Raw genomic sequence first — 28,000 nt, 5'->3', positions numbered from 1 at the left:
CGGAGAAGGGACAGGTTTCTTTTTTTCCAAGCTCAATTTTCTCTCAATGAATGTTGCACTGCTGTTTTCTTTTACAAAATTCAGCTTGTGAACCTCCTCCATCAACTGATTCTGCACTTCACAGATGCTTGAGAAAGACAGCTGCAAACACAAAGGTGGCTTAGATCTCATGAACAAAATGGTAAGGAAATTTGAGAGAGCAGACTTGGTTTAATGGGCTGAACGCTAGGAGTCGGGAAATCCGACAAGTTCCTGCTCTTTTCTGCAGAGCCCGTAGTGCTAGGTACAAGATGGAAAGAAGAGAAAGGTCTTTTTGCTTAAAAGAAAGTTTCTAATGATTGCTATTAGATTTAAAAGACATACTATTATAAGTTAAATCATTAAAAAATATTGTAGACAGTGATGAAAATGAGCAGCCTTGCACTTATGTTACTGAACCACCTGCTTTCAGATGCAAATGTGCATCTCAGCAGCTATCAGAGAGGCCAAAGTGCTGTAATGCTTGGAGTAGTTTACCCTACAGCTGTGTGTTTGTGCAACTAGGTGCTGCCAAAAGGTTAAAAATCGTTGGATAAGCTGAAGCTCTGTCTGAGGCACTGGATAAGTGCTTTTGGTCTGTGCATAACCCCAAATGTATTTGCTGATGTAAATAGGAAAAAAAATAAGGTAATTTTGTAGGCAGAGCCTCACAGAAAACACTGCTCAATACAACAGCTTTCAAAACATGAAATGGTCAAACTACAGGGCTGCAATTTCTTTATGCAGGAAAAGCATTCATTTTCCCATTAAAGAGCACAGATCTGTTTTGATCCTGACCTTGCTTTCTTAATTTTTCAGCTGTCCCTGACTATAAAGTGCTGTGTTCAAGCCTTGATGGAAGGGAATACTCCAGAATTGCCTCACTACAATGTGTTTCCTATCTAGAGTCTTGCTGTGGTTCAGGTGAGTGGATTTGGATGTGTGGAATGCATCATTGCAGCTATGTTTCTCAAGGGGTTCAAGTCCTCTGGGAAGAAGTACCACAAAACTGAAATACTGTAGGATTTTCACACAAATTAAGAATAATTTCTCAACTTCAGGTAATGATCATAGTGTCCAGAAAGAGTGGAGTGGGCTAGAGGAACTAATGCCCTTCTGTGTAGCTCAGTCATCTTTGGTACCTTTGACTACATAAGTGAAATAATTTGAACTTCCTCAAAACGCCAACGTGGACAAAGCTATTGCTTGCTGCCTAGAGGTGTCTGCAGGAGCTTCTGAAGCATATTTGGGTTTAAAAGCAACTTGCTTTTCACATAAATTATTTCACCACATCTCCTAACCTGCTTCTCTTTTGCAGTCATCTGCAGTGACTCTGCAGGCCTAGCAACAGCAGTGTTCATGTACATACTTAGAATTTCTGTTCTTGTGTTTTCTGGGCTGCTCAGCGTAGACGCTAAGAAACAAAGACTAAAATGCTAGCAGCTGCCTCCCTTTTGCCTTACTATAATGTTTTTGCCATTACTATCACTGTAGCAGCTGGAACAGCTGCATTAGGATCACTCTTAATGAAAAGTCCAGGCCTGACAAAACTTAAACTCAGAAATTAACCTTTGCTGAGCTTGCAAGCAAAAAGAAAACCCCAACCCTGACTGTGCTTAGCAGAACAAACAAAATCAGTGTAGCTTGTAGGTATGTGTCCTACATAACTCTAGCCAAATCATACAGAAAGAAAAAAGACAAATAAAGGCAGAGCTACAGCTGTTTCTAATGTACTTACTGGAACAGGCACCACCACAGCAGAATTTGATTGAAGTGCTGCAGACATAATATTCCTGAGGAGGGTGATGAAGCAATGCAGGCAGTTCAACACAATCTTTTTGGCTGCTTTGTTGAATACCTGAAGTTCTTCCACTAGCTGTGCATTTAGAGCCTCATAGTCTTTCTTTGCTAGGTCTGGCTCTTCTCCTGTTGACCTCTGAAGGTAGCTGTTGTAGTCCAACAACTTGTCATAGCGCTTCTGGATGAGCTTCTGTGGGCCTGAGAATAAGGCTTGTAGTGCTGAAAGAGGAGTCAAAACAAGCTTGTCCATCTGAGCCATCTGGAAAGGTATAAAACAGGTCTACTTATTACTTTATTCATACAGTTCTTCAGACCCAGTAACAGGTTAAGCCTGATGGCAGCCTATCAAGCAATCTGTAAATTTCTCTTCACAAAGCATTGCTGTCAGAGGCAGCTTCAGGCAGGGTCTAGCATGAGTTAGAATCTCCTTCATAACATTGCAAAGGAGAGAGAACAGTTTTGCAGCTTAAAGTATCTACTAATGGTAACGGTCCCTTGGAGCACGCAGCCTGCGCTACTGCCCTTAGTGTGCTACCACTGAGGAAAAACGGCAAGGACCAGTGAAACGGCCCAATAAAACTGGGATTTCCATAATTGGAAGGCCCATGCCAATATACAGTCTAGAGGCAGTGAGGTCTTGTTAAACGTCAGTCTTGCAGTCCTGAATGCTTATCAAAGCTGCTTGCCTTTTTTTTTTTTTTTCTGGAAACAGCTGTAACTCAATTCCTGTTTAAGCAAACACAAACAATCACTTGATTTGATTAAATTATGTTATGCTTGTTGGTTTTATCTCTAGTAATCAACAAAATTAGACACCTGGTAAAAAACCCAAGTCTTTCTCAGACTTTTCCATCAGTCTCTAATTGTCTCAGGGGATTAATACTGCACGAAATAAAATTTATTTTTGTAAGTCACTTGTTCAAATACAGCACAGGCTTGTAGTGAGTGAAACTCATCATCATGTTAAAGCTCTTGAACATTCTATGTGAATTAAGCTGTCGGGTTGAATGGGAGAATAAAAGAGCAGCTGTCCCTCCACCCTCTGTAACACACCACAGTTGAGGACAGATCCATTTTAGCACCAGAATTGCTCTCCCAAGGCCAAGATGATGTACACTGGCTAGATAGTTCCTACTTTATTTCCACCTGAAAAACTGGGCTATGTTTAGTGAACCAATTTTTGATGCATTAAGAAAACAGTTTTTCCAAACTGCTGGACCTGATTTCTGGAAGAGAAGAGGCTATTGTGAATTTCTGCCCTAAAAATCTAAAGAGAGAGGAAGGTATTCATTATTGACAAATGCACAAAGGAAAAAAAATAACCTGAGCTCATTGCTGAGATCTCCGTTGATAATGCGCTTTCAGGAAAACATGTGAAGAACGCTATAGGTTGTTCAGTGAGAACATCTACTCATCATGCAACGTCAGGACAAAAGTTTTTTTAAAAAAACCTGATACATAAGATAGAGAATCCTTGTAATCTTGTAAATCCAAGTCACAGAAATAAATAGATAATAAATAGAAATTAACATGGTTAATAACAATGTCCACAATTGAAAAATATAAGATTAAGATTTATTTTTTTTTTAAATTACATAGACCTTCAGAATAGCTGAGTCATGAGCCAATAGGAGCCACAAATTTTTTTCTGAAAAAAAGTTTTCAGTTTCATCTATTTTGGAATTGATTCTGGTTTTCTTTGATGTTTCTGAATATGGGGACATCTTCCATACTGGACACACTCACCACTGCAATGATAGAGGGGTACTCTTCTGCACTTTATGCACTCATTCATTGTAAAGACATTGAAAATATCTTTCTGATTATTGAGATTAATTTTTGAGATTCTTTTTAAATGCAGGAACTTCAAAGGAAAGGAAGTACAACATCTTACTTCCCTGTCATTATCTGGGAGGATGTGGTCTGCCAAAGATCCTTCTGATTCTTGGCAGACTCTGTTTTCAGTGTTTTGAAAAGGATTGAATAGGTATATTTTAGCCAGCACAAACCTAGGAAAGTATAAGAAAACCTCCACCTCTGAATTTTTCCAGCTTGAGCAGTTTGAAGAAGCAGCCTGCTCTATTTTGAAGAGACATTTTAGTCTATCTTAGTAGACCCAGGCATTAGAGTTCATTTGGACTCTGAAAGCAAGAGACTAGTTGAAAAACTATTACTTTTTTTTTTTTAAATGTTTTTTTAATTCCTATGGGCTATATTCAGATTTTTCATGCTTTCCCTATATGAAGGATAGTAACTTACCTGAAAAGGTAATAAAGCTGAGATTTTCACAGATCTATGATTCCAGAAGCTATTAGTTCATGAGCACAACAAAACTCAGAAAAGTCACTCTAAAACTGCAAGTACTGTTAACAGAAGTCACAAAGCAATAATCTGCTGCTCTTGTCTGAAGCTCAGGTGAAATGTGCAAATTTATCACAGAGATTTTAGTTTAAACCCAGGAATTTAGCTTCACAAGTTTTCTTTAGCTCTTCTAGGGAAAACACAGTGCACTTACACTGAATTTTATCTTATTTCTTACAGAAACTCAACCAAAAAACCCACTCATCTTTCCCAATGGATTCCTAATGTTTTTGGCTCTTTTCCATCCTAGTGTTCCTCACATACACCTGTTTTCTCACACACACAGATAGCTGTGTATCACTGGACATTAGCTGTGCAACACTGGACATTACATAAACTTACAAGGTCTTCACAGAGATTTGCGGTGTTCCGTTTTTTCAAACAGTCATTGACTTCGTTGTCTTTGTCTTGCAAGATTTCCTGAAGCCCAATTATATTCTGTGCAGCCAGATGCATAGAATCCTAAATTGTAGGAAGATGAAACTGTATTACTATCTGCTTTAATATACTGCATTCACTCATGCAGATACTGCAATAATACTGATGGAATCAGAAATATTTTCCATCTCTGACACCTGTGCAGTTTCTGTGCAGCTTCCAGCCATTGTGGAACTATTTACTGTGATAATATTTTCCTGTGTTTTGTCTGTTTTCAATGTAAACTATTTAAGAATCAAGTTGTTAACGTTCAGCTGAAAAAATTATGCCCCAACCTAATGAATGTCCCACTGGAAGTTAGCTACTGCTCAGCAAGAAACCAGCTCCAGACCCATGCACCCTCACAGGCCTCCTTTGGAGGACTAAGTAAGACTACAGTGGTGTATTTCACTTACTGTGAATGTTAATCTTAATGAAGAGTGCATCTGTTTGGATAATGAACTATCAACACCATTCCAGGCAACAACCCTTGTTGGCTGAGCTCACTGGCCTTCCCCTGTTTGTTGAACCAAACAAGGTGCATTTGCGATAAGCTGTGGCCAGCTGGCTATTGATCTTACCTACCTCTCAAACAACCTTTGTGTCAGGTTTGGGCACACTTACACTTTGAAGGGCCTCATGCCATCTACAGAGTTGGCAAGCTGTCCATGAGAGGGAAAAGTTGATAAGTTACAAGCCAACCCACATCTTCAGAGAGGAGAATTAAAGCAAGGACATTTACAGCACTTGAGCACTCTGCACATCTAATGCTAGCTGTCAACACTACCTAGCAATAGGATAAAGGAAGGAGTCCTCACATTCAAAATATGTATTTTAGGACATTTTAATTCTTGTGGCTGCAACTCAGTTCTTCCATTTTTAATGACAAGCAGTTGGTGCTCCACTGCTGCAGATGTGCATGACCTATATGACGGCTTCACACAGTGATTGAAAGTCATAACTCTGCCACCAGACAGCACATTCTTTTCTGCACTGCACTCATTGATTTCCATAGAGCCTGCTTGTGTAAGGGGAGAAATGCAGAAGTGTGGGCTTCAAAACTTCTTTGCCATGGGCTCAGTAATGCAGCATCAGCACAGCTTATTTATTTAATACTGTGATGTAGACAGACCTGCCTATAAATAATTTGGTGTTGCCTAACCAGTGGCAGAAATGTGTGTTAAACTGGTTATGGACATGTTTTATGGCCACAGATTTCAAAAAGGCCTGTACCCACCTGTAGGTGTTGCGAGGAGAGTGAAATATTCTTCACACACAATTTCACCGTCTTCTCTAAACTTCGAAACAACTTTTCTTCCTTATTAAAAGTTTGATCTTTCACCTAAAATAGATGCTTGCACTGTTATTTTGGCAGTCCAAAAGAGCCTGGGTGATGAAAGAAACGTCCAGAGTACTGCTGAAAAAATCCCAAACCTTCCCTGAACAACTCCCTTTGAAAACAGAACAGATCGGCCCCTAGCATTCCCAAACTCTAGTTTTAATCCAAGAAAAGTCAAAGGCACAGGACAATGTGACAGAGAATTTAAGTTTTAATCCTTGTGGAAGCAGGGAGTTGCTTTATTACAGCACACCTACGTGTTCCAATAAAACTCTTCATTTTCTGTATCTTGCTGCTCCATTTGAGGAAACAATGGTGAAAATTCTGAGATATTTTTATGTCATGGCATTACTTCCCTGTGTGCTTATTTGTGGGTGATGGGGACATTTCCCCAGGCAGGCTGTAGGTGGAGCTGTTACCTCTAGAGCAATGCCAGCTCTTCAGCTAGAAACCTCAGCAGCTGGAAATAGGCTTGTACTAATTTTCTATGCTAGCTGAAAAAAAAAAAAAAATGAAAATACGTTTATTTCTGCCTACCTTTTACTTGAGGAATTTGAGAAATCTCAAGTCTCGTTTTCAGTGATATTGCTGTAAGGGTCACAGCATTTTTCAGAGATGTGAACTGGGAACTTTCTTAGTCTAATTAAGCAGGAGAGAGGGCTGAATCTTTAACAGATATATCCTGATTCTAAAATGATTCTCAAATGTTTTAAGCTTAATTAAGAAACAAAACCAAAAAAAACCGTAAAACAGAAGCTTCTAAAGAGAAAGAAAAAAAAAGAAAAATCACATCTCCTCTTAATCAAATTTGATTCCTGGTTTTTCTCTGATTTTATAGCCTTGCTGGTGTCCCATTTTGAATACAAAAATTTCCACTGTACAAATAAATGAACAGAAAAAATAAATGTGGGTAGTTTGCATCAGAGAAAGGGGGAAACCACTGATAAAAAGCAAAACAGGAAAAAACATCACGTATCTTGTAAAGTCACATCTAGAAAGGCAAGTGTCCTTGTATAATCAGCCATCTCATGCAGTGAGGTGCACTGGATATAATTTTCAGGTCGGTTGTAATTGATTTTCTTTGAGATTCAGATTTAAGCTTTCCTGAAAATGTTTATCCTGCTAGGTTTTGAATTACAACCTTGAAATTATGAAGGAGTGTTTTATTTTCGGCCACTCAACACCCATAGGACTTATCACAGGGTTCTTTGCCTCTGGTAGTTTTGACTGTTCCAGGTCCTTACACATGTAGAGGCAAACCCCCCTGGCCTTCCTAAACAGAAGTATTGCTCATCTTCCTTGGTGGGTTCAGAATCTGAATGTTACGATGCGGAACAAGACAGACTGAACATATTCTCAGCACTGACAATAACTATTGCCAGTCTATTCACAAAGCACTAATCTCAGGCTGAGTTTCACAAAACTGCCAGTCACTTCCTCTCTGCTGAAGATCAGAAGTTTGAGAAACTCTTAGATAAAAAAGGAAAAGGTGGAGAACACATTACGTTATTTTCTATTTCAATCACAAAGATCTTTCCTGTCTTCTGTGACATTCAGAAAATGACTTTATAAATGATGCAGAAAAAAAGCAACACCACAAACTCCATTTCCAACGTGTTTTAAAAAATGCCCAGTGCAAAAGCAGAAGCTGTCAATGCAAATCTGCAGTTGGATGAGTAAGTACCTGAGGTTCTCCCCCTGTCAGTATTTTCAGATGACTGGTGACCCTCTTGGATTTCTTGCTAATGGAGTGGATATTCAGTCGGGAAAACTTTTCCTTAAGGGTTTCATCATCATCATTCCTCTTATACTTCAGCACTGCAGACAGAGAATTTCATGACACTAATAATCTGTATTCACAGGGCTTTTCACAGGGACAGGCACACAAATATGAAACCATTTGAGAGCAGACACTTTGATGTCACTTGCTGTAATCTTGTGTGAAAATGCTTGAGATGATGAAAACCCTGTTATCAACGCTAGCCTTGGGAAGAGTGAAGTTAGGGCTTCTATGTGGCAAGTCTAAGAAATATTGCTATTACTGCATCTTAATTATTATCAGTGTTTACAACTGCATTACAGACAATGAACATAGATATAACATGAATTCTTTCATCATTTTCATATTTCTGGAGTTACCAGTCAGATAACATAACTGGCTGCAGACAAGTGACATTAAGGCATCTTGAAACCCAGCATATTACTCAATTTGGGTAGCACCAGCCAAAACTGTTGCAGTGATATGACTGGAGTTGAAATCTCTCTTGTAATTGCCAGCCCAAACCTACAAAGACAGAAGAACTCACTGTGCCTTTTTCTTACCTAAATCTTTCCTCCTTTTAAGTTCATTGATGTTGACATTAATGTTTTTCATAGCAAAAAGGGCGTCTTGTAGCACCTTGTGGTCAGGGTGAGAAGCAGGAGTTGAATTCAAGAGTTCACAGAGTAACAAAGGATATTTCATCACCCGTTGCACTGGTTTGATCATCAGGGATCCCATGTCCATTAGATTTGGCTTTCCTCTATAATTTATACAAAAAAAATTGTCACATAAGGAGAAACTCCTTGAAGACAAAAGCTTCTTATTATTTCTGTCTAGTCATTGAAGCTGCTGCCTTTTATAGCCTTCAGTTGAGCTTTCAACTACAGAAAATATCAAAACAAGAGCAGTGCTTTGCACTGACTCATAGAACTGCAATTACCACTTCAGTAAAAAAATAAGATACATCTGTCAGGGAACATGGGCCACTGTAAATGAAACCCTCCTCTCGCCCACTCAATGAGAAATACACACCGGGTCTGAGTTTTCTCTATTTTCAGCAACCTACCAGACTATTGATTAGACATTAGCTCTGAAACTGTCCCACTCAGTCTGAGGGTTCGTGTGGCACAACTTACACACCACAACACCCAGGAAGGGAGATGTAGGTGGAAGAACAAAAAACAGGAAGCTCGAGAAACGGCATGTGAATGGGGCTATTACATCCTGCTCTGGCCCCTCAGGCTTAAAATTGCAACATCTCGCTGCTGCGAGTAACTGGGATGCCCGTTCATGGCTGCATCCCTTCTCATAACATCTCTCAAGTTGCCACAGTGACCCTTAAGCTTTACTGTCCTTTACCTGTCACTTTTCTTTGCTGGCTGCCAGTAGGTTACTTCCAGTGATGCCTGAGCTTCCAAAGGGTACCAGATCTGGCTGGGGAAACACTAAGCATACAGGATGTTCACCCAGGCTTGATCCAACCTGCTGAAAGTCATCTTACATAAAGGCAAAGCAGGCAGCTGCCTAGGGTGGCAGAATGATGAGGGTAGGAAAGTCACAGATTCCAACATGGGCACAGGGCCGCTCTGCGGCTCCAGGCTCGATCCTTGCTGGCTCGGCAGGGACAGCAGCACAGCTTCTTCAGGCACCCGAGCTCTCTGGCCCCCATGCAAGGGAGTTAGTTACCAGCCAGCTGAATTCATGCTCCAGCCCCACTCTGGACAAAAGCCTTTGCTTGCACTCTCTAGGCTTGAAGAGGAGAGGCTGTGCAGCTTGCAGGCTGGCACAACAGCCTGGAAGGAAACAGGGAAGGGCAGGACTGAGCCACAGGTGCCTTCATTACTTTCCACATGGCTGGTAGAAACATGGGGTGTCCCCAAAGTAGGTAACACTAGGTGGTCAAGCCCTAAAGCCAGGGCCAGCCCCTACTGAGGCTCCAGCAGCAGGACAGACATGTCCATTGTCTCCTCGCTACAGCCACTCCTGAGCAAACCAGACACCAAGTGCTGGCCCCAACTACCTGTGACTCACAGACCTCCCCTTTGAAACTGAGCGTGAGCTGTTGGTATCAGCATAAAAGTCAGTAAAGCAGAAGAAGCTTTCCATTTACATGCCCAAAAAGGCTGCTTTGGAGGCGAAAAGGTTGTCTGACATTAACTATGCAAGAGTTAATGCTAGTCAAAAAAGGATTTCAGCATATGGAAAGATGGAATAACACAACGTAGAAGGAAGGTACAAAACCCAGGGAACAGCCACTTGGTTTTGCAGGCTGACATCTATTGTTTTGTGCAGCAGAAACAGTAAAAGAGAAGGGGGAAAAAAAAGCTTTCATTCCCACTTTTATATGTATAAAAAGTACAAGAGCCAATCCTTACTGCTGACTAATTAACTAACAATTTGAATGCCTTTGAGAAGAGACATCTGCATATTTAAACCATCTCTCTCACACAGGCATTATCTGTAAGAAAGTTCTGCATGAAAAAAATTAACAGTAGATGCCTTTTAAGGCTTCTTGATGTCCCCAAACCTTCTCATCATTACAATCCCCCTCATTTCCCATGTATCCTACATTAAATATAGTGAGCTATTTTCCCTTCTTTCAGCTTCTGGCAGCAATAACGAAAAAAAAAAATCTTAAATTGTTATTGTTTTCTCTGAAAAGCCCCATGAATGCAAATCTATAAAAGCTGCCTCATGAATGGAAAAATCTTCAAGTGTCTTTTCTTTATATAGTTGCACTTTGGACAGCTGCCCAAGTGATAAACAGCCCTCTGTTCATGTATCTGCATGACACAGTCTTGCAATATGGTTTGAGAGATAGTAGGTTTGTTATAAGATAATGACTCCCTGGAGCACTAAATGCCACAAAGTTCAACTCATCTAATTCTCCCCAGCAAGATTAGCTGATGATAGCCACTCTCCCTGGACGAGTTCCATTTGCAATGCACCCTGTTAGGATGCACCCAGCCACTGGGCAGGACACGCGGTGGCAACTGAAACAGGCGAGTAAGGGCTTGTGACATCTATTGTGCAGAAAATTAAGTTGATAATTCATTTGTGATGGTACTTCAGCCTTCTCCCCCTGTTATTTTGAATTTAGCAAGTATCCTAGGTCATATGTAGCTATACTAATCTCATCGCAAATTATTACCATAGCTTTGCAGTAAATGCAGCTGGCTTAACTGCACTGAGCTCACAGCATACCCTTCCTCCCTCCTCCTGACAAAAGAAAGTCACAAATGCAGAAAGATTCCCACCTGTTTAAAATTAAACACATGGTGGTGAGCTATGCAAAGACGGGTAATTCAGGATTTAGTTTCATTTGCTGTCATTACCCAAAAGCTAGGTCCAGTGGCAAACATGATAGCCAGTATGGTACAGCAGGGCTGAGGTTTGTCATATTCAGCTTGGCAATTTTGAAGTGGTGTGCAGGCATCGTAGGCTGCAGCACGACTTAAAGTCTCAGGCTCCATGGTTTACCGTGCATGAGTTCATTTTAGTACAAGGCATGTAGGGCAAATAATTCACTGTGCTGTAAGACTCTCATGCAAACCCAGGGAATTCACTGAGGCTGCACAGTTGTTAAGCCAAGCAGAATTTAACCTATTGAGCTGCTAGCAAAGGGCAGCACTGTCTGGTATTTATGTAATTGTTTTCTTGATCATGCTTGAATGAAAAGCAGTCTGGGAGCAGCAACATCACAGACCATTTAGGGCGAGTTAAACTGTATTTTCCAGTTCAACATTAACCAGAGTTTTGGGCGTGGTCCTGCCCAAGGGCTGCTGAGACTCTGCAACCTCTAAGCTGAGTTGCAGGTAATGGCATTTCTGAGGGCCCTGCCGGTCAGTGGGGAAGGCAAATGCCACCACACAGCACCACACGGTGAGGTGGCCAGGCTCAGGGAGGGTTCCACAGCTAATCCTGGCTTATTTCACTCTGCACAGCTTTATAAGAGCCAGTTTAAACTCAGAAAGTGAGTTGTATCGTACACTCCAGTGGAAACTGTTCGAAAGAGAACACCAGGCATTCATTTCTGACGGGGTTACACAAGGCAGAGCAGCCAGTCTTGTGCTATTTCTATATGCGTTGCTGTCTCACGTGATCTTATTGTGACTCTCTGGACATTTTGTTCCTCTTGGAGCCCAGCTCATTGGGACACAGGAGTATACAAGAATGTCCCTTATCAAAACAAAATCTAGAAAAACTATTTCCTATCATAGACTAAAGCTTGAAAACCCCAACTGTAGAACTTCAACATACAAATCCTTCAAAGTGTATTTTACACTGATCTTATTTATGACATGCAATTGACTTCCTGATTAACAAATTCTCTGACTTTATAGGTGTGTTCCTCTCCTACCAATATAGAGCACACTTGCTCCCTTTTTCTCTCTTAACATTTCTGTCAGGTTGTAATAATTTTCTTCAGTTCAGCTAACCCCTCCTCTGACCTCTCCCTGCAGGTAACTTCAGGACATGCTGCATTTCAATGATTCCAACCTGCTGGATGTCCAGAAACTGCAGCTGTGATAAACGTTCCTTTATAGCTTTTCAAAGATGTCACATTTGGCACAGAAGTCCCTTAACCACAAGTTATCCGTGGCTGTGTGAGTATTCTGGCAAAGTGCTGCAATGAGCTTGTTCTTTTCTGATGTTCTTCCAGCCACTCTCAGAGGGAAGATCCTAAGGTGGACTTCTCATGCAGGGCTACTGAAGGGGTCGTCACTAAAGATAGCTTTACCTGTAAACCTAACATGTATTGTAGCAGGTCTAAAGAGGCCTATGCAAAATTATTTCAGAGTGTCTGGATTTCAAAGACTGACACTATGTTGTTGACAAGAACTCTTGTGGACCTCAGAGCTCTCTAAGCACATCTATTTACAAGACAGCAAGGTGATAATAAAGGGCTCCAAATGAATTGGCAACCAAATTAAGCAGCTTCATAAACCACAAATTTTGAAAGATACGGCAAAGCTAGTGCAGTGGTAATTAGAAAACTAGACAGGCTTAGGGAAATTAAAACTGAGAGTCTTTATCACATATATCCTGGAAAAATCTATGGGTTATACTAACACAAAAGGCTTGTGTTCTTAAAATTTCCGCATGTACAGTTTTAAGCATTCTAAAAATAAATTAAAGATATTTTAAAGACTACTTTACATGTAAGAAAGGCATAGTACTTACTCTTCCTCATATATCTTTCTGCAAAAGAGAAGAAAACAAAACACATATTAGATTCCTCCTAAAAGGATTTACACAGATCAGGGGCTAGATTCTTGGATACACTTCAGTGACACAGAGCAGCCATAACTGGCCAGTTAACTTAGGTTTATGGCTGCTATGTGTCAGCAGAACTGCACACAACAGCCAGACGGTACCAGTGTATCCGGCCCTATATCTTTTGAAAGGACAGCCCCAAATGAGAAAGGATTGTCAGAAACCTGGCTTTGACTATAAGACCCAGACTTGTCCTAACACTGTTAGAGAAGGAAGTTTGGGTCACTGTGCTAGCAACAGTAAGTAACGTCAAGTCCTTAATACAAAAAGTAAAATTAAACATGTCATTCTTACACTTCAGATACATTCCCATTTACGCTCTTTAAGTAGAAATGTATTTCTAAATGAGAAAGAATACATTTCAGCCTTTTAGGATATAGAATCAATGAAGCTGGTTTTTGTAGGCAATACCAAGAAGGAAACCTCTTCAGTGTAGGATGGTATTGATACATACACTGAAAACAGCAGGGACATGCAATTGTAGTTTGGAAACATGCAAATGTGCATATAATATTTTCCTTATGGTATGAGTTCACTGAAATTCCAGGGAACCAAAATGTCGCTCCATCCCTGTGTTAGGCTTTCCTGACATCACATCATCAACCACTGCTTCTTGACTGCCTGCACTCTTATCTCCTTGCCCACCAGTGCCTAACCGAGCATCTGGAAGCTGGTGCTTTCATTGCTTCTGCACTGTCAGCACTTTGTGTGCTTATGACGTCCCTTTGCCCCTGTAACAGTTGACCAAGCTACTTCAGGCTGAAAGGAGAGCAGGTAGTTGCCAACATCCTTTCATTTTTACCAGCTGCATTTCTTTGGCTAAGCTAGCAAACAACATCCACAGTTTGCATAATTGCTGCTGAAACACAGGACTCTACAGAATTTGGATATGCACGTGTCTCCAAGGCAGTCACCTACATTTTGGGATGGAATTTCTCCTCTTCAGTCAACAGGAGGAATAGGAATCTCAGCATGTCTAATTAAATCTGATTTGTCTGTACAGATGTGCAGAGTGCCACTCTCAGATTGCTCCTGATATAGAAGTTGTTTTTCACATGGTAGATATTACTCAGCTGAGGAACAGAAGCCCCTAGTAACATTAGCCCATTTTAATTTAAAAAAAAAATGGAACAATATTCTTTCCAAGGAAAAAAAAAATTATTAAAAAGTAAACATTTTTCAAGAATAGCCATCACCAGCCCCCGCTTTTACTATGTCTCACAATGGAAAACAGCCTATAACTTATTTGGTAAAAATGCTGCATGATTTTCTTCCTAGGGCAAGTAGTCTCCAAACGGTAGTAACAGGTTTAGGTGACCGCAGCTCTGCATTTGAGTGTGCACCTTCAGTTCTTAATATTTGAATTGACTGCAGTCTTTAGGCACTGGGAAAAAACACAATGTAGTATACACGCACCAGTCCTCTTTTCATTGGTTCCTGTTTAAAGGCTAATCAGAAAAGAACAAGAAAAAACAAGGCTTCATTGTGAGGAAGGCTTTGTCACTTCCTGCTAGCGAAGGCTACAATGGTTCAGCACAAAATATCCTTTCTCTTCACAAATCCCAGCTGTGATGTTGGAACAGGAGCTCCTCTTGCTAGTTCTGGAATTCAAGTGGCAGCATCCACCCTAGCATGTACGTGGATGCTATCTTTTATCTTTATTTCCTTCCATGTCCCCTTGCCTCAGCAGCAGGGATGAATGAATGACAGTAGCGGCTTCTCTTGATTAGCCGGAAAAGAATATTGTAGGCATCAGCAACTAAAACATGCCCTTAGGGGAGATACCTGGCCATCCATTAGCCTGAAAGCCTGAGTTTATGATAATCTATTTCTTCCAACGTCCAGGGTAGCTAAAACCTAAGTACCCTGCACATATACTTTGTTATGTATTTAATAACTGGACATGTTGCACAAAAAAAGCCTTATTTTCAACATAACCTGTGTTCAAAGTGAATATTTCTCTTTTAATATTGTTAGTGTTTTCCTTCACCACTCTTTCCAGACTTCACTTGGACATACTTCCCATCTCCTCTCTGCAGACTGATCACTAACTGGTTGAAATATCTGTTGCTGGTGTATGCTCCATTATTTGTGATAGCTTTACATCTCTCCTACAAGCATGCAGCATGGGCCTTTCCTGAAGCTGGAGCTAGGCCTCTGATCTGAAAGAGCATGGTGCCTTCCCTTCTGACAGTTCTGTGTGATGCTTTTGGGAAAGTGCAGGGGCAGGGGGATTTATGAGTGGAAGATAAGCACACTTCATTGAGTGGATGAGCTGTTTCCTGTGACTGGCTGCAGGGGAAGCTGTACTGGAGGAAAGATGGATCAGTTATTCTGCAGCATTCCTGGTTCTCAACATGTTTCACTGAGGGGCTGGCATAGGAGCTGATGGTACAAAGCACCTTCCACTGGTGGGACCTGGGAGCTTGCTCCAACACTGACCGCTCTTAAATATCCCCATCGTGAGGGGTCCAGCACCACACAGCCACTCCAGATCCCTGGAGCCTTGCAACAGGTACCCAGAAACCCCAGTGCATGTGAATAACTGCGTTACAGGCTACTCAATTCAAGCTATAGAATTGCTGAAGATGGGGGCAGCAAGTTTCCTGGGAGCTGGGCAAGGTGTTCCCAATAGGCCATGATATGATGCAGCATTTTTTTTGCCAGTATGGGGCACTGAAGCTAAGGAAAGAGCAACCTTTCTTGTGCTATTTTTGGCCATCTTAGAGAAAAAGAAGTCTAATCATGGCCCCTGGCTTGTCATCTTTTCATGAAAGCAGCATAAGCCAGAGCTCCCAGCAAGCCTCATAAAACTCCAGATTTACAGGGGACCTTTCATCTACATCCATTTAAAATGTTCCCTGCCAGGCAACTGACTATGGACGGAAATCATCATTTGAAAAGATCTTACTTTAAGGACTGTACACAGTGTCTTAAATGCTGCTTCAGTTCTTCATCCTTTTCATAAGATTCCAGCATGGTGTGTGCATCATCATGGCGATAGCAGTAGATTTTATATGTGTCTTCTAGTGGGCCTTTAATCTGCAAGAACACTTCCCCTGTTAAAGAGAAAAACAAAGCATGTCAAGCCAGACAACAGCATCTCAGAAGGAGTTTTATTATTCCACCACATTAGCCGTGAGCTAAAAAGGCTGGCTTCCACTTTACTTCCCTTAGAAACAATCTTGTGTGTTTATGTGCATTATTTATTACACGTATTTCTTAGCTGCTCATCTTTGTCATAGCCAGGCACCATTATATCAGTGTTAATGCACAAAGATTCCCTCAGGAAAAGGCATGAAATCTCTACACCTCGCACCCCTTTATATGCAACCCCCTAATTCACAATCCCAGCTTAATGCCCCTTCAGTGGAGACCACACACGAGAGCCTAACTGTTAAGGGGAGACCATTTTTGTGTCGTGGGCTGGCAGGAGGGGTGAATGCAAGCCTGTTAATTTTCCTTTTGACTTTTTTTTCAACTGAATATGAACTTAAATGGGTTATAGCAAGAATAATGTCTCTATCTCCCATTAGCCATTTCACTTTTATCTATTTTGCAAAATCCTGAAATGGCAACTGTTATGGCCTAGAATAGAGATTTTTCTTCACGTGACAGAGGAGTAACCTCCACCCCTTCCCTAATTAAATAAAACCACAGTGGATTACAGACTTTTTTATATAGTATCTAAGTTTACATACAACTGAAGGGGAAAACATTTCCATTTCAAGTCCTCCACACCACCATTTTCCCCCAAAGAACAGTTGGGAAATTTTAGAGGCACTAAAGTAGTCCTGCACCCGTTTCCCATTTAATTCTAGTGCTTAATTCTCTCAGCCTAAAACTCCCATGTTGGTTTCTGTGTATGTAAGAAATATTATTGGAGCGGAGAAGGCATGCTTCATCTCTTCTGCTGAGATATTCATTTGGTTCTTACACCCTTATGTAGCAGTGCCCTGATCAGCATCCTTGGAAATGCATATAATAAGCAACATCAATGGTGAAAACTCCTGTCTTGGGCATTTACTGAAAATTACACCTATGTGGCAACTAGTCCAATGTTTCATAAACATTCCTGTTGAGTTATAAAAATGATTATTAAAGTTAAAAGCCAAACACCACATTAATTGGGAGCTCTCTATTCATTCACAGACTGAGCGCCAAGCTGTCAGGCATCCTGCATGTTTCATCCTGGCCGGAGTGGGCTGTTTCATAATACATTGCATTGAACTGCTCCATCTTAAAGTGAAAAATGATTCAGTTACCACAGTAACACAGCTCTGGGTTTTTTCCCCTAGCAGCGAAGGTTAACTGGGCTGTCTGATGCACATTGGTTTCAAGGTGCGAGTAAGGGAACAACAATGACGGAGCTAAGGCCACACGAGTTCATTTTAGTTACTGTAAGGCCACAGTCAGAAAAGCACCAGCATCCTGTAGTTAAATGCTCTCTAGCTGTCTGTCTTCTCTGTCTTCTGCTTAATGCTAATGTTGATGGGCTACCAACGCACATTGCATCCTAATTTTGCCATGAACTCTCCATACAGGCCTTTATCAGCCAACGGTGCCAGGGGAAACCTTAATAAGCTTTCTCTTGATCCTGCTCCCCTTGGCACCTGATTCTCAGAGATGCTGAGCTCTCACAGTTTTCACTAACTTTAAGCAGAGCTCCAAGTGCTTAGCATGGCCCATACTATGCTAAGCCCTCGAGTTTATGTTTTCAGTAGCAAAAATGCAAGCTGTAGGTTTACAGCTCACTTCAGCATATACTAGAGGCTGAAAATTATCATGCTCTTCTCCAGAATGAAAGAGATGAGCAAGATCTGTTCACTGATGTATTGTGCCACAATGACAGATACTTTCATTGATGCTCAGTGATGAGAAAAATTATGTGCTGATTTCATGGATAGGGCCTTTTAAAATCAGATGGATTTCTTAAGCCTAAAGCCTTTCTTGGTTCTGAGCCATATGGACCGAATCAGATGAGCTTTGGGCATATCGCTGTGGGAGCTTGCTTTATGAACCAAAACCACATTGTATTTGGGCACAACTTTAAAAATACGGAGTCTTTTGCACACTCTGACAGAGGCAAATCTGCCTGATGCCCCTTCTTAAGTGTGGTAGTCATTAGTCTCAAAGAGAAAATCCTAGGAGGAAGGCTTAAGCAACAGAAACAGTTTCTCCTGTGGCTTTCAGTGGTGCTTCCTGTGTGGACAGCAGTGGGAGGGGGAGGAAGGAAGGGTCTAATGGCTAAAGCCAGGGTAAGGTTACTAAGTCTTAATATTCCTCCATATACAGTATCCAGAACTGAGAGGAGAAAAAATACAGGAGAGAACTAGAAAGGGTATTTAACCTCAGCGACATTTAGCATCAGAAGACAAAGCACCACAAAAGGTCTGTCTACATTAGCATTTTAGCTCAGATTAGGAGAGGGTTTTTGAAGCCAATCTCTCAGTAGTCCTCATCTCCCATGCCTTAGTTATGTGGTGGAGCAGTCACAGACACAAAAACTGGATCACTTTGAGGATGGTAATTACCAGAAGATGCACTCCGAGGGCACATCTTATGTACTTCAACCATAAAGGGCATCTCTCAATTGAACCCTCAATTCAGCCAATCTGAAGTAAGACCTCTTGAAACGTGTTGTATGGATACCAGGTCCTTAGCAGCAACTGTTTCACTCTACAAGTCTGCTCCTATTGGACATTACTACTCATCAATGTGGAGATAGCATAAGGTGTGGAGAACATAGACTAAAATAAGACATGAATATGAGCAACCACATTGTTTTGGTTTTAAACCAGTGAATTAGCAGTTCTCCTTAACCTCACCATGACTGGCTTGCCTTCCAAAGCAAGGTAGTTCAAAGCAAGGTGTTTAAAGACCGTAAACATGGTAGAATATGATGGGTATGTTAAACATTCTCAAGCCTGCTTTTTCTATAGACTGACTTCAACAACTTTTACACTGATTATGAAGATCCTGAAAACAAAATTATCACCTTGATGTACTTTTAGAGGATGACAAACTTACTAACTTATTGCTTATAGTGATGCAATTATTCTCCCTGCTTCTGTCTCAGCCTTTGGAAGAATGTCTCACACCCAACCTGCCATCATTTTCCCTGCCATAAGTTAGCCAACTCTGTGATCCACAATCCCATTTTCATGGTTCTTTGTCTGATTCTGGAGAAATACACCCTAATAGATGGATAAAATTGTTTGTCTTTACTTCTGGATGTGTCAGGGAACTAAAAGGATGATTCTCTTGGCTGTGAAAAAGGCACTTCCTGCTAGAATAGAACATTGCTTATTAAGGGTATGACTCATCATGATGCACTTTTGTTGAAATACCGCCAAACAACACAGTCACATCAAACTACGTTAAGCTGTTGCCTTGGCAAACCAGATTGAGACGTGCTAGGATTAATATATTTCCCAAGCCTCATATGTTTTAATATCATGTTTCTTAGTCAAATGACAACCGGTAATTTTTTACCCCATTATTTGTGAGAAAAAGGGTCATTTCTATAACATGTTACCTGTGCTATGTGGTCAGTTTAGAGAAGAAAAAACCTCTCTGACCTCTGAATCATGGCTGGAAGTTTTTTAAAGTAAACTGGCTGACTTTGCACTGAAACAAATTAAGAATTCTCACCTGATCCCTTAAGGTGGATCACCTACTGCCTCTGCACTGAAGAAGCAGTTATGGGAGAGATGATGAATGGTAACTGCTTAAATCTCTCCAGCTGTGCCAGAATGTCAAGTGAAGCCTTAACATTCATGGCCTGACCTGCAGAACATGTGACTGTTGTGACATATCCAGAGCCAACCTGTTTGCTGAAAATACCCATGATCCCTGCAGACATTCCTGTACAGATTCCCACAAACTTCGTATCAGTGACAGCTTTCTTGCCTTTACTGACCTTGTCCCTGTTAAACACATGTAACCACCTCTTACATGAATTGTATCACCAGTAGATATATGTTTACAGTGCTTGGGGGGTGGGTATGGGGGTGTTGTGACGTGTTTGTTATTCCAATAATTTTTAATGCTTTTCTTGAATGGCACAAATATGAGTATGCAATATAAGAGTTGGTCTAAGTGTGAGCAGAGTTATGTATGCAATATCAAACTAGATGAACAAGATACTATCAGTATGTGGCATAACTCAGTGCTGCAGTTTTTGCTCATGCTAAACTCACTCTCTCCTTCCTTTCTCCCCCTCAACATCTAGATGAATGGAAAAAGAGCGTCCTGATCATATGAGTACAGTAGAGCAGCTGGACAGGTTTCACATGTCATTTTTCCTGTGTCATTATGGACAGCTTGTAGCATGTTAGCCTCTGGGACTGGTACTAGTTAAGTCTGATGAGGATAAAGGACAGGAGAGTCTTATGTTTATTCTTTCATGTAGCTTTGTAGAACTCAAGAGGACAGTAAACATACCGATTATTTGCATGGGTGGTTCCACATCTGTCGTGGCTTCCTCCAACAATGACAGCAGTTTGGCTGATACTTGATGGACCAATTCAATGTTGCTAAACAAGCCATCCACGTCAAAGCGAGCAATCTAATGGAATACAAATATTAAGCAGCTACTGACGAAGGATAAAGAAGGACATTGTATATTACAGACCTTCTCTTGCTGTGCCCTGAGTGTTCAACACTCCAGGAAACACCACTTCTGCAAGACCTCACATAAACATCCTCCTTGTGACTTCAAGGACACATATACAGTTTTCAGATTAGTATAATATGGTTGACGCAGTTAACAAAGGGCATGCTATCAAGGGCTTTTAACCTTATTTTCAACTATTCCTAATCTGAAAGTGTTTACCTAAGACGGAAATAAATATTATCATCTGAATAAAGAAAAGATCTTTTGCTGGCTTTAAAATGTTTGTTTAGTCTCCCACTGAGGAAAAGAATAGTTGACGGTGGGTTTGATTCCCTGATTACCAGTTGCTAACAGAGGCTGCTACATAAACTGAGACCTTGGTGCTTTGGTGACAGCTACCAGGTACAAAGACTTAAAGACGGTGGTACCATTTTAAGTTAGTTGTCCTATAATCCCAGAAATACAATCAAGATGATATAATTTCCACTAAAACAAACACATTTACAGTTCTGGTTATTAATATAACCTAAAGAGCTTCCTACGGAGCCTGAGTGCACAACATTGACTTCAGTGAACTGCATCAATTTACACCAATGTAAAATTTCATTCCATGTCTCTACTCATTTCAGAGCAAGTAAAAAATTTCCAGGACACATACTTTTCATGCAGTAGTTATTTATTTCCTTGCACAGCAGGGCAATAGTTAATATTCAAGGACAATTGGAGATAGCCAGTGGTAATGTGCTAGTACTGAGAACAAAGGCAAGACTGATTTCAACATCCATATTGATACCCTCTGAATGTATCTTTCCATTAGAAACAGAATTGCTGACTTACATGGCAGCTTACCAGATGCCAGGAGGATCAAATTGCATGCTATTGTAACAGAATCAGAAATATACTTTCAGTACTAATGCAGTTAATTTCTTTATAACTATTATAGGGCCTAAAACATGTTTTATCCATTTGGAAATATGAAACAGATTCATTGCTAGGTCAATTTTCTAAATGCTATCCTTCTCTAAACGTATTACAAACTTTCAGTACTGCAGTTTATCTGAGAACTAGCCTTAAAACCATACAACATTCTTGAAAGCCTTTCAAAAATGCAGAGGTTATTAAATTAAGAGAGTTATAATCTCTAAATTACTTTTCCTGTATACATCTAACACAAGACTTCTGACCTCCACTCAAGCACAATGCCTACATAGTATTTGGAACTACATTGTGCATGGACACTTACACACATTAATACAGTGACAAAGGACAGAATTTAAACGTATGTTCTCAGTTGATTGGAAAAGAAGGAATACAGCATGCTTGTCAAAAATCTGAGTTCAACCAGGGAATACTCTTTCTTGGTGCTGGCCAGGCTGGGGAGGGAGTCAAATGGAGACTACTTCTAAGCAGATGAACAAGTGAGGAGGAAGAAGTCAAGAACTCCTTAAAATTATGCCAGCAGATACCAGCTCTTCTGAAAACCAGTTGGAACAAACTCTGACAGAGTTTTAAGAAAGAAAAAATGTTCCCTAGGAGCTTAAACAGCACAGGCTTCAGCTGGCCACAGCATTTCCTGAAGAGGCAGTGCCAATGTCATGTAAAGACACTTTGGCCTCTGCACCTGTATTTTGTCACCAATTTCATAAGAAACCCTACATACAGAATACTTGGTTTAAGGTCTGGTTTAAATTATTTTTTTCTGTATCTGCAGCAGATATCATTTGTGCAACCTCTGTGACCGCTATGTTGCAGGCCCCACAAACATGAATCTTTCTCTGGACAACCTCTTCTATTCCCAGCTTTCAGCTGCATAATTTTTCTATGAATTGAAATACTGTTGAGGAAAAGGTGCTCTTTGAAGTCTCAGCTGAAAAAGAAAAAGGGTATCATTGGCCTAATAAGATCTTTTGCCTGAAAGTTTATGAGCCTTCCTTCTTAAATGTGCCTTTTCTGTGTAGAATGCAAATTTCTGAAGTGCTCACTGCTCTGTCAGACATGGTATTTCTCCACCACAGCTGTCTGAAAGGCTGGAAAAAGTTATCTTTACAACTGAATTTAACCTTGATGGGGAGGTTCATGCCTTTTCAGGTTGCTGAAAATACTTGGAAATATCATGGAAAATACTGTTTAATATCTTCATAAGTGATCTGGATGATGGGATCAACTGTACCCTGATGAAGTTTGCTGATGATACCAAACTGGGTGGGGAACTGGACACTTCAGAAGGGAGAGTGACCCTGCAGGATGACCTGAATAGGCTGGAAGAGCGGGCTAAAAAAAACCTTATGAAGTTCAACAAGAACAAGTGCAAGGTCTTGCACCTGGGAAAACATAATCTGGGAGTGCAGCACAGCCTGGCGAGCAGCTCTGTGGAAAGGGACCTGGGGGTCCTGGTGGACAAGCAGCTCAATATAAGCAAAGTGTGTTGCAGCAGCAAAGCAAGCCAACAGGATGCTGGGTTGCACCAACAAGGGTATCCTCAGCAGAGATAAAGAAGTCATTACCCCACTCTACTCAGCGCTTGTCAGGCCACACCTGGAACACTGTGTTCACTTTTGGTCTCCACTATACAAAAAAGATGTGGAAAGACTGGAGAGGGTCCAGAGGAGGCCCACAAAGATGATCAGAAGACTGGGAAGCCTGCAACATGAGGAAAAGCTGAGAGAGCTGGCTTTGTTCAGCCTTGAGAAGAGAAGGTTTAGGGGAGACCTTGTCACCATATTCCAGTATTTAAAGGGTGGCTACAAAGAGACTCCGTTTTTACAAGGATTCCCATGGAAAAGATGAGGGATATATCTGGAATAATGTCCCCAGGGATTCCCCAACATTGGACACTTTTAAAATTCAGCTGGAGAGGGTGCTGGGCCATCTTGTCTAGACCATACTTTTGCCAAGAAAGATTGGACCAGATTGATCCTTGAGGCCCCTTCCAACCTGGTATTCTATCATTCTATGAAAATACTTGATTATACTGCTTTTGGAGGTGCCAGTAAAGGTCTGCCAGGGCATGTAGCAGGGGTTATAATTACAGAGCAGTATGGAGAGTTGTAAGCTGCTATTGCAGCCCACAAGCAGGAGTACAGCATCCAAGTTGCCCTGTGGGCAAGTACCTTGATGCAGGCTTTATGCAACTGTAGCGCAAGTGTCAGGAGCATATCTGACTTCCCGCTCTCCTCGTTAGAGCCCTGGCACGTCCCTTTCCAGAAAGCTAGCTCTGGACTCACTCCTGGCACCATGTCACTCCCATGTTGACACCTGTGCTTGCATTAAGATTATCTACAAGCAGAACGTGGGTGAGTTGAGACCTTGACGTCACTGCCTCATCCTCCACCCCCAGTGCTCACCTGCTTGTTTCTCAGGGGCTGAATCACTTCCTTGATGCAAAGATCCAGGTCGCTGATATAGTCTTTCTCCGTCTGCATGAGTTCTGTGATGATTTTCACCCTCTTGGCCATCATCCGTCTGCTAATTTGTTCTTCATCCTCCTGTGGTGAAGAGGCAGGGGTTGAGGACCCCACCTGTGGGGCCATTTTTTCTGTTTAAAAGAGGGAGATTTGTGAGGAGCATTGTAATCCCACATGCTCACCCAGCTTTCCCTGCATGACTGTGGGGGAACGTATCCAGTGCCTGTTGGAAATTCCCAAATTGCCATGGGAAGCAGGAAAAGAAGCGTAAGAAATGGCAATATAGCTCAGACTCAGTGTCATCCCATCTCCCTCCTCTAAAAGTGAGCATGGTTTTGGCGAAGGAAACTGTCCATTTGGCAGTGAGGGGATAACCCATCACCAGCTCCCCCAGCTTTGATGTTGTGTATGTGAGCAGAACTTTTCCATGGAGCACAGAAGAGTCTGATCCTTGTCACAATGAAATTCAAGGATAGCTGATGCCCTTCTACTCCTTTGAAAACACAGTCTCGGTCTGACATCTATTATGATTTGGAGGATGGGAGAAAATGTGTTCCTGTGGAAGAAAAAGGGTGTGTTTATCATAAATAAGCTTCACTGGAATAACCTTTGCTCTGCACAATGTAATGTTGAGTTTATTCATGGGAAGCTGAGGGCTACAGGTACTGGAAGACAAGCTTTTAAATGAAGACAGTGTTACTAACAACGAAGATGAAACTTGCAGTTCTGTTTAAAAAGACTTATTTGCAAGAGGCAAAGGAATTACAGGAGAATATGGGAAAACCTTTAATGATCAATAACAAACATTTCTTGGAACAATGGAGATCACTGGGATCAGGACATTCTTAAGTATTTTTCCACAAGTATTTTGCTTGTTCCAAATACATAGAAATGCAAGCGAGTCTTCTACAGATAGGTAATTTATGTATGCTACAGGACCTGCACATAACCTACTTATCTGTAATGATGGTCTTCCCTTTTGCTGGTTTGTAAGCCAGCCTGCAGACACCCATGTCAGCTGTACAAAGGGTACTGAATTTTATCTATGTACGCTGACAATCTGTATTTTTCATTAGGAAAAACACATACAAAAAACAAGTGAAATATTTCAGAAGCTATTCTGGTGTTTTTCTGCTAGCCACAAGATGGTGCAGAGTACCAACAAAGCTGGACATATCATTACTGTACTCATCTCTGCATTACCCAGGTCGTGCTTTGGCAGCATCGGCTTTCATTGCTCAGTGGTGAAGGACGGGAATCTCTACTGAGGATCAGACTGTTACGCCTTTGTGTCAACTTCTTGTCGGGAGCATACTGTATAATGAGGCAATAGCAAGCAGTATCTGATGCTTTGCTCACTGATAGTCAATACTGAATATATTGCAGTTGTTTGAATTGATTGTCAAGGAGAGGTAGTGAGCACTCAAGTGAGCATTGAACAGCATGCAGCTCACCTGTACAACACCAGCCAAGGCTGTAGATGATAACCTGGAGCTGGACTTGTGGGAAAACCAAGCAGCTTTCAAGAGAGAAGGCTTTGAGCCGCCTACCACTGAGAGGTGTAAAATGTTATAAACCCAATGTATCATCATCCCCAACCCCTTCTACAATTATGCTGACCACCGATATTCAGAAAGGACAGTTCTGTTATTAACGCTTCTCTCATCAGGTTTTCTAGTGAGACTGATGTGACCACAGTTATTGTTTTAAATAGCTACTTTGGGGACTGCACGTCCACCTCTGTACTGCTAATTTTAAACAGTGAGGACAAGGAACCTAAACAAACCAGGGACGGGGGTTGTTTCTTCAGACTTTTTTGTATTTAGATGTACTTTTTATCTTTGAGTTTTTAGCCTTGAAGTCTGTGTATAACAGCCATGAACATTTTGTCCTCAAGTTTGTACACGGACATAAAATGGAAACATGATGAGGATGTCTCCCCTCCACAAGGCTTGGGCTATCAAAAGATTTTAAAGCTGAATCTTGCCCTAGTGAGTCCATGCTGGTGTGAGTGCACAGACTGCACAGGAGCTCTCTCTGCTGCAGAGCTCACCCACCAAAGGTGCTGTGGGCTGGATAAAACACACTCTGTCCTTACTTTAGTGAGGAGAGCAAAACTGGTACCAGTATCATTCCACAGCTCCCTCTGAGCAATTTTCTGCCAGGGTTGCAGAATGAGACCACCTTGCCTGCTGCTTATGTGCTAAACTGACAGGAACTTTTCCTCTGAAAACTTACAGTATGTAACCACACTTATAAATTCACAAGGAACCACATGAGCAATACATTTCCGTTCCAGTTCTGCACCAGAATCAGCATTTTTCTTGAGATCAGGTGTGAAAATGTTTGCATGTGTGTGATTCTATATGAGAGTTCAGGGTGACTCCTGAGAAAGTGCAGAGAGAAGCAGACTCCCTGACAAATCTCAGAAATGTCATTTCATCTCAGATGCAACACTGTTATGATATCAGATGGAATTTGAAGGTAAACACAAGATGCTGTGCAAAAGAATTTTCTAATCTTTTATACTAGTGGCAGGGGAGGGCATTATATGAGCAAAATAAAGCCCCTGTATCCCACTTCAGGCTTGAAGGTGCAATCCCTTGAGAGGCTGCTCTTTCAGTTTATGTCATTAGATCACCCTGATCAAATTTGATTCTTGAATTATGTCAGGGCTCATCTATTATCCTTATCGCATGATAGATAATAATGCCAGGAAATAAAAACTATTCTCAACAGGAAGAAATAACTGTGAGAAATATCAGGTAGATGCTGTTTCCTTATAGAAAACATGTTTTTTAATAAATGTATCCTTTTGTTAAAAGTAATATAATTTTCCATTTTCACTCACTATGTTCACTTTTTCATTTCAGGTATGTCTGTCTCTATAGAATGCAACAGCAAGATCTTGAAGTGATGATTACAGCCAAAACCTGTGATTTCATGTTCAGCTGATTGCTTTTGACCAGTTCGAGAACATTAGTAGCTTGTGAAATCCTTGTGGAGTAAGTGAAAGTGTAATGAATGCACAAACAGCAAGTGTATATCTGGAATATAAGCAGACTTGTTTCTACCTGGTAACGTGTACCAGCCCCGGAACGGTTCAAGAGAGAGGATTAGCAGGAAGAGACATTGCTGAGGATTAACTGCTACAGTAAGAATTTGGCTCATTCATCCTCAGAGATGCCAGGTGAATGGTTTATTAGACAGCTGTGTCTTAAGACCAGTTTTCAAAAAAGTTATTGGTATTTTTAGTAGGCATAAAAAAGTAAAGCAGAAGGTACTGTTTGCAATTGTTGCTTTGTGATGCCAGTTACCTGCAGGAGTCACCTTTCTGGAGGACTTTGCTTTGGAGAGGAAGGTGATGACTTTGGTTTTCCAGCTGTGTATTGAAGTACACAGCTCTAGTTGCATGAAACAAGAGGTTCACCATATGATAACATGGACAAAGCAGCCACATGTCTTACAAAAACAGTTTCTTGCAAGTATGAAGTCTAAAAATATCCCCCAGATGGAGACATCCAGCAATGCAGTGGAGGAATAGAGCTTGCAATGTGCAAATGCAGCAGCCCGCTTCTAGGCTCAGAGGAAGCATTGGGGATTCCACAGCAAGTGACTGAAGGAACCGCCATAGCAGGTTTGCAAGATCTATATGTGCAAATTTACCTGGCTTTCCCTCCTAGAGAGTAAGCAGCTCCAAGAGGTCTGCTTTATCCATCCTTCCTCCCAGGTAAGAGCATCTTATTAGGTTGGATATTATGTTTGCCTTTGGGGACGGGACCCAGGTTTCTCCCCATCCGATGCTTTCCATCCAGAAGTGAAGGTACTGGCACAGAATACAGCAACAACTACAGTGATATCAGTGCATGGAGTGAGTAACAGGCCTTTTCATTACTTTAGGCAGCATTTGGAGCACACCAAAGGACCGCAAGTTTTGCACTCACACTGTGCAGATATGGGGATTTTGCCTGGCACAAGGGAGCAGCGAAGGCATAAGTTATCAA

At 41.2% G+C, this 28,000-nt stretch overlaps 1 protein-coding gene and 1 long non-coding RNA gene across 2 annotated transcripts in view; one reads left to right on the top strand and one right to left on the bottom strand.

The window, feature by feature from the left end:
• The window catches only part of ARHGEF38 (Rho guanine nucleotide exchange factor 38), a 38,014-nt gene that overhangs the window by 3,139 nt on the left and 6,875 nt on the right, over positions 1-28,000 (bottom strand). The window contains exons 2-11 of the mRNA XM_074823210.1: positions 23,937-24,127; positions 20,421-20,544; positions 15,886-16,033; positions 12,882-12,899; positions 8,258-8,457; positions 7,620-7,753; positions 5,834-5,938; positions 4,522-4,641; positions 1,757-2,077; positions 1-141 (exon numbers count right to left, since the gene is read on the bottom strand). Of these exons, the coding sequence (XP_074679311.1) occupies positions 1-141; positions 1,757-2,077; positions 4,522-4,641; positions 5,834-5,938; positions 7,620-7,753; positions 8,258-8,457; positions 12,882-12,899; positions 15,886-16,033; positions 20,421-20,544; positions 23,937-24,127 (1,502 nt within the window). The remainder of the gene's footprint in view (positions 142-1,756; positions 2,078-4,521; positions 4,642-5,833; positions 5,939-7,619; positions 7,754-8,257; positions 8,458-12,881; positions 12,900-15,885; positions 16,034-20,420; positions 20,545-23,936; positions 24,128-28,000) is intronic.
• Positions 104-27,995, top strand: LOC141922981 (uncharacterized). Its single transcript, XR_012623153.1, has 5 exons — positions 104-181; positions 838-942; positions 12,161-12,304; positions 26,870-27,726; positions 27,897-27,995. It is a non-coding gene; the product is annotated as an uncharacterized LOC141922981 (long non-coding RNA).

Source organism: Strix aluco, chromosome 4 (genome assembly GCF_031877795.1).
Source record: "Strix aluco isolate bStrAlu1 chromosome 4, bStrAlu1.hap1, whole genome shotgun sequence".
In the NCBI taxonomy this organism is placed as follows: Eukaryota; Metazoa; Chordata; class Aves; order Strigiformes; family Strigidae; genus Strix; species Strix aluco.
Note: the sequence above shows the minus strand (reverse complement) of the source record. Positions and strands in the feature narration are given on the sequence as shown.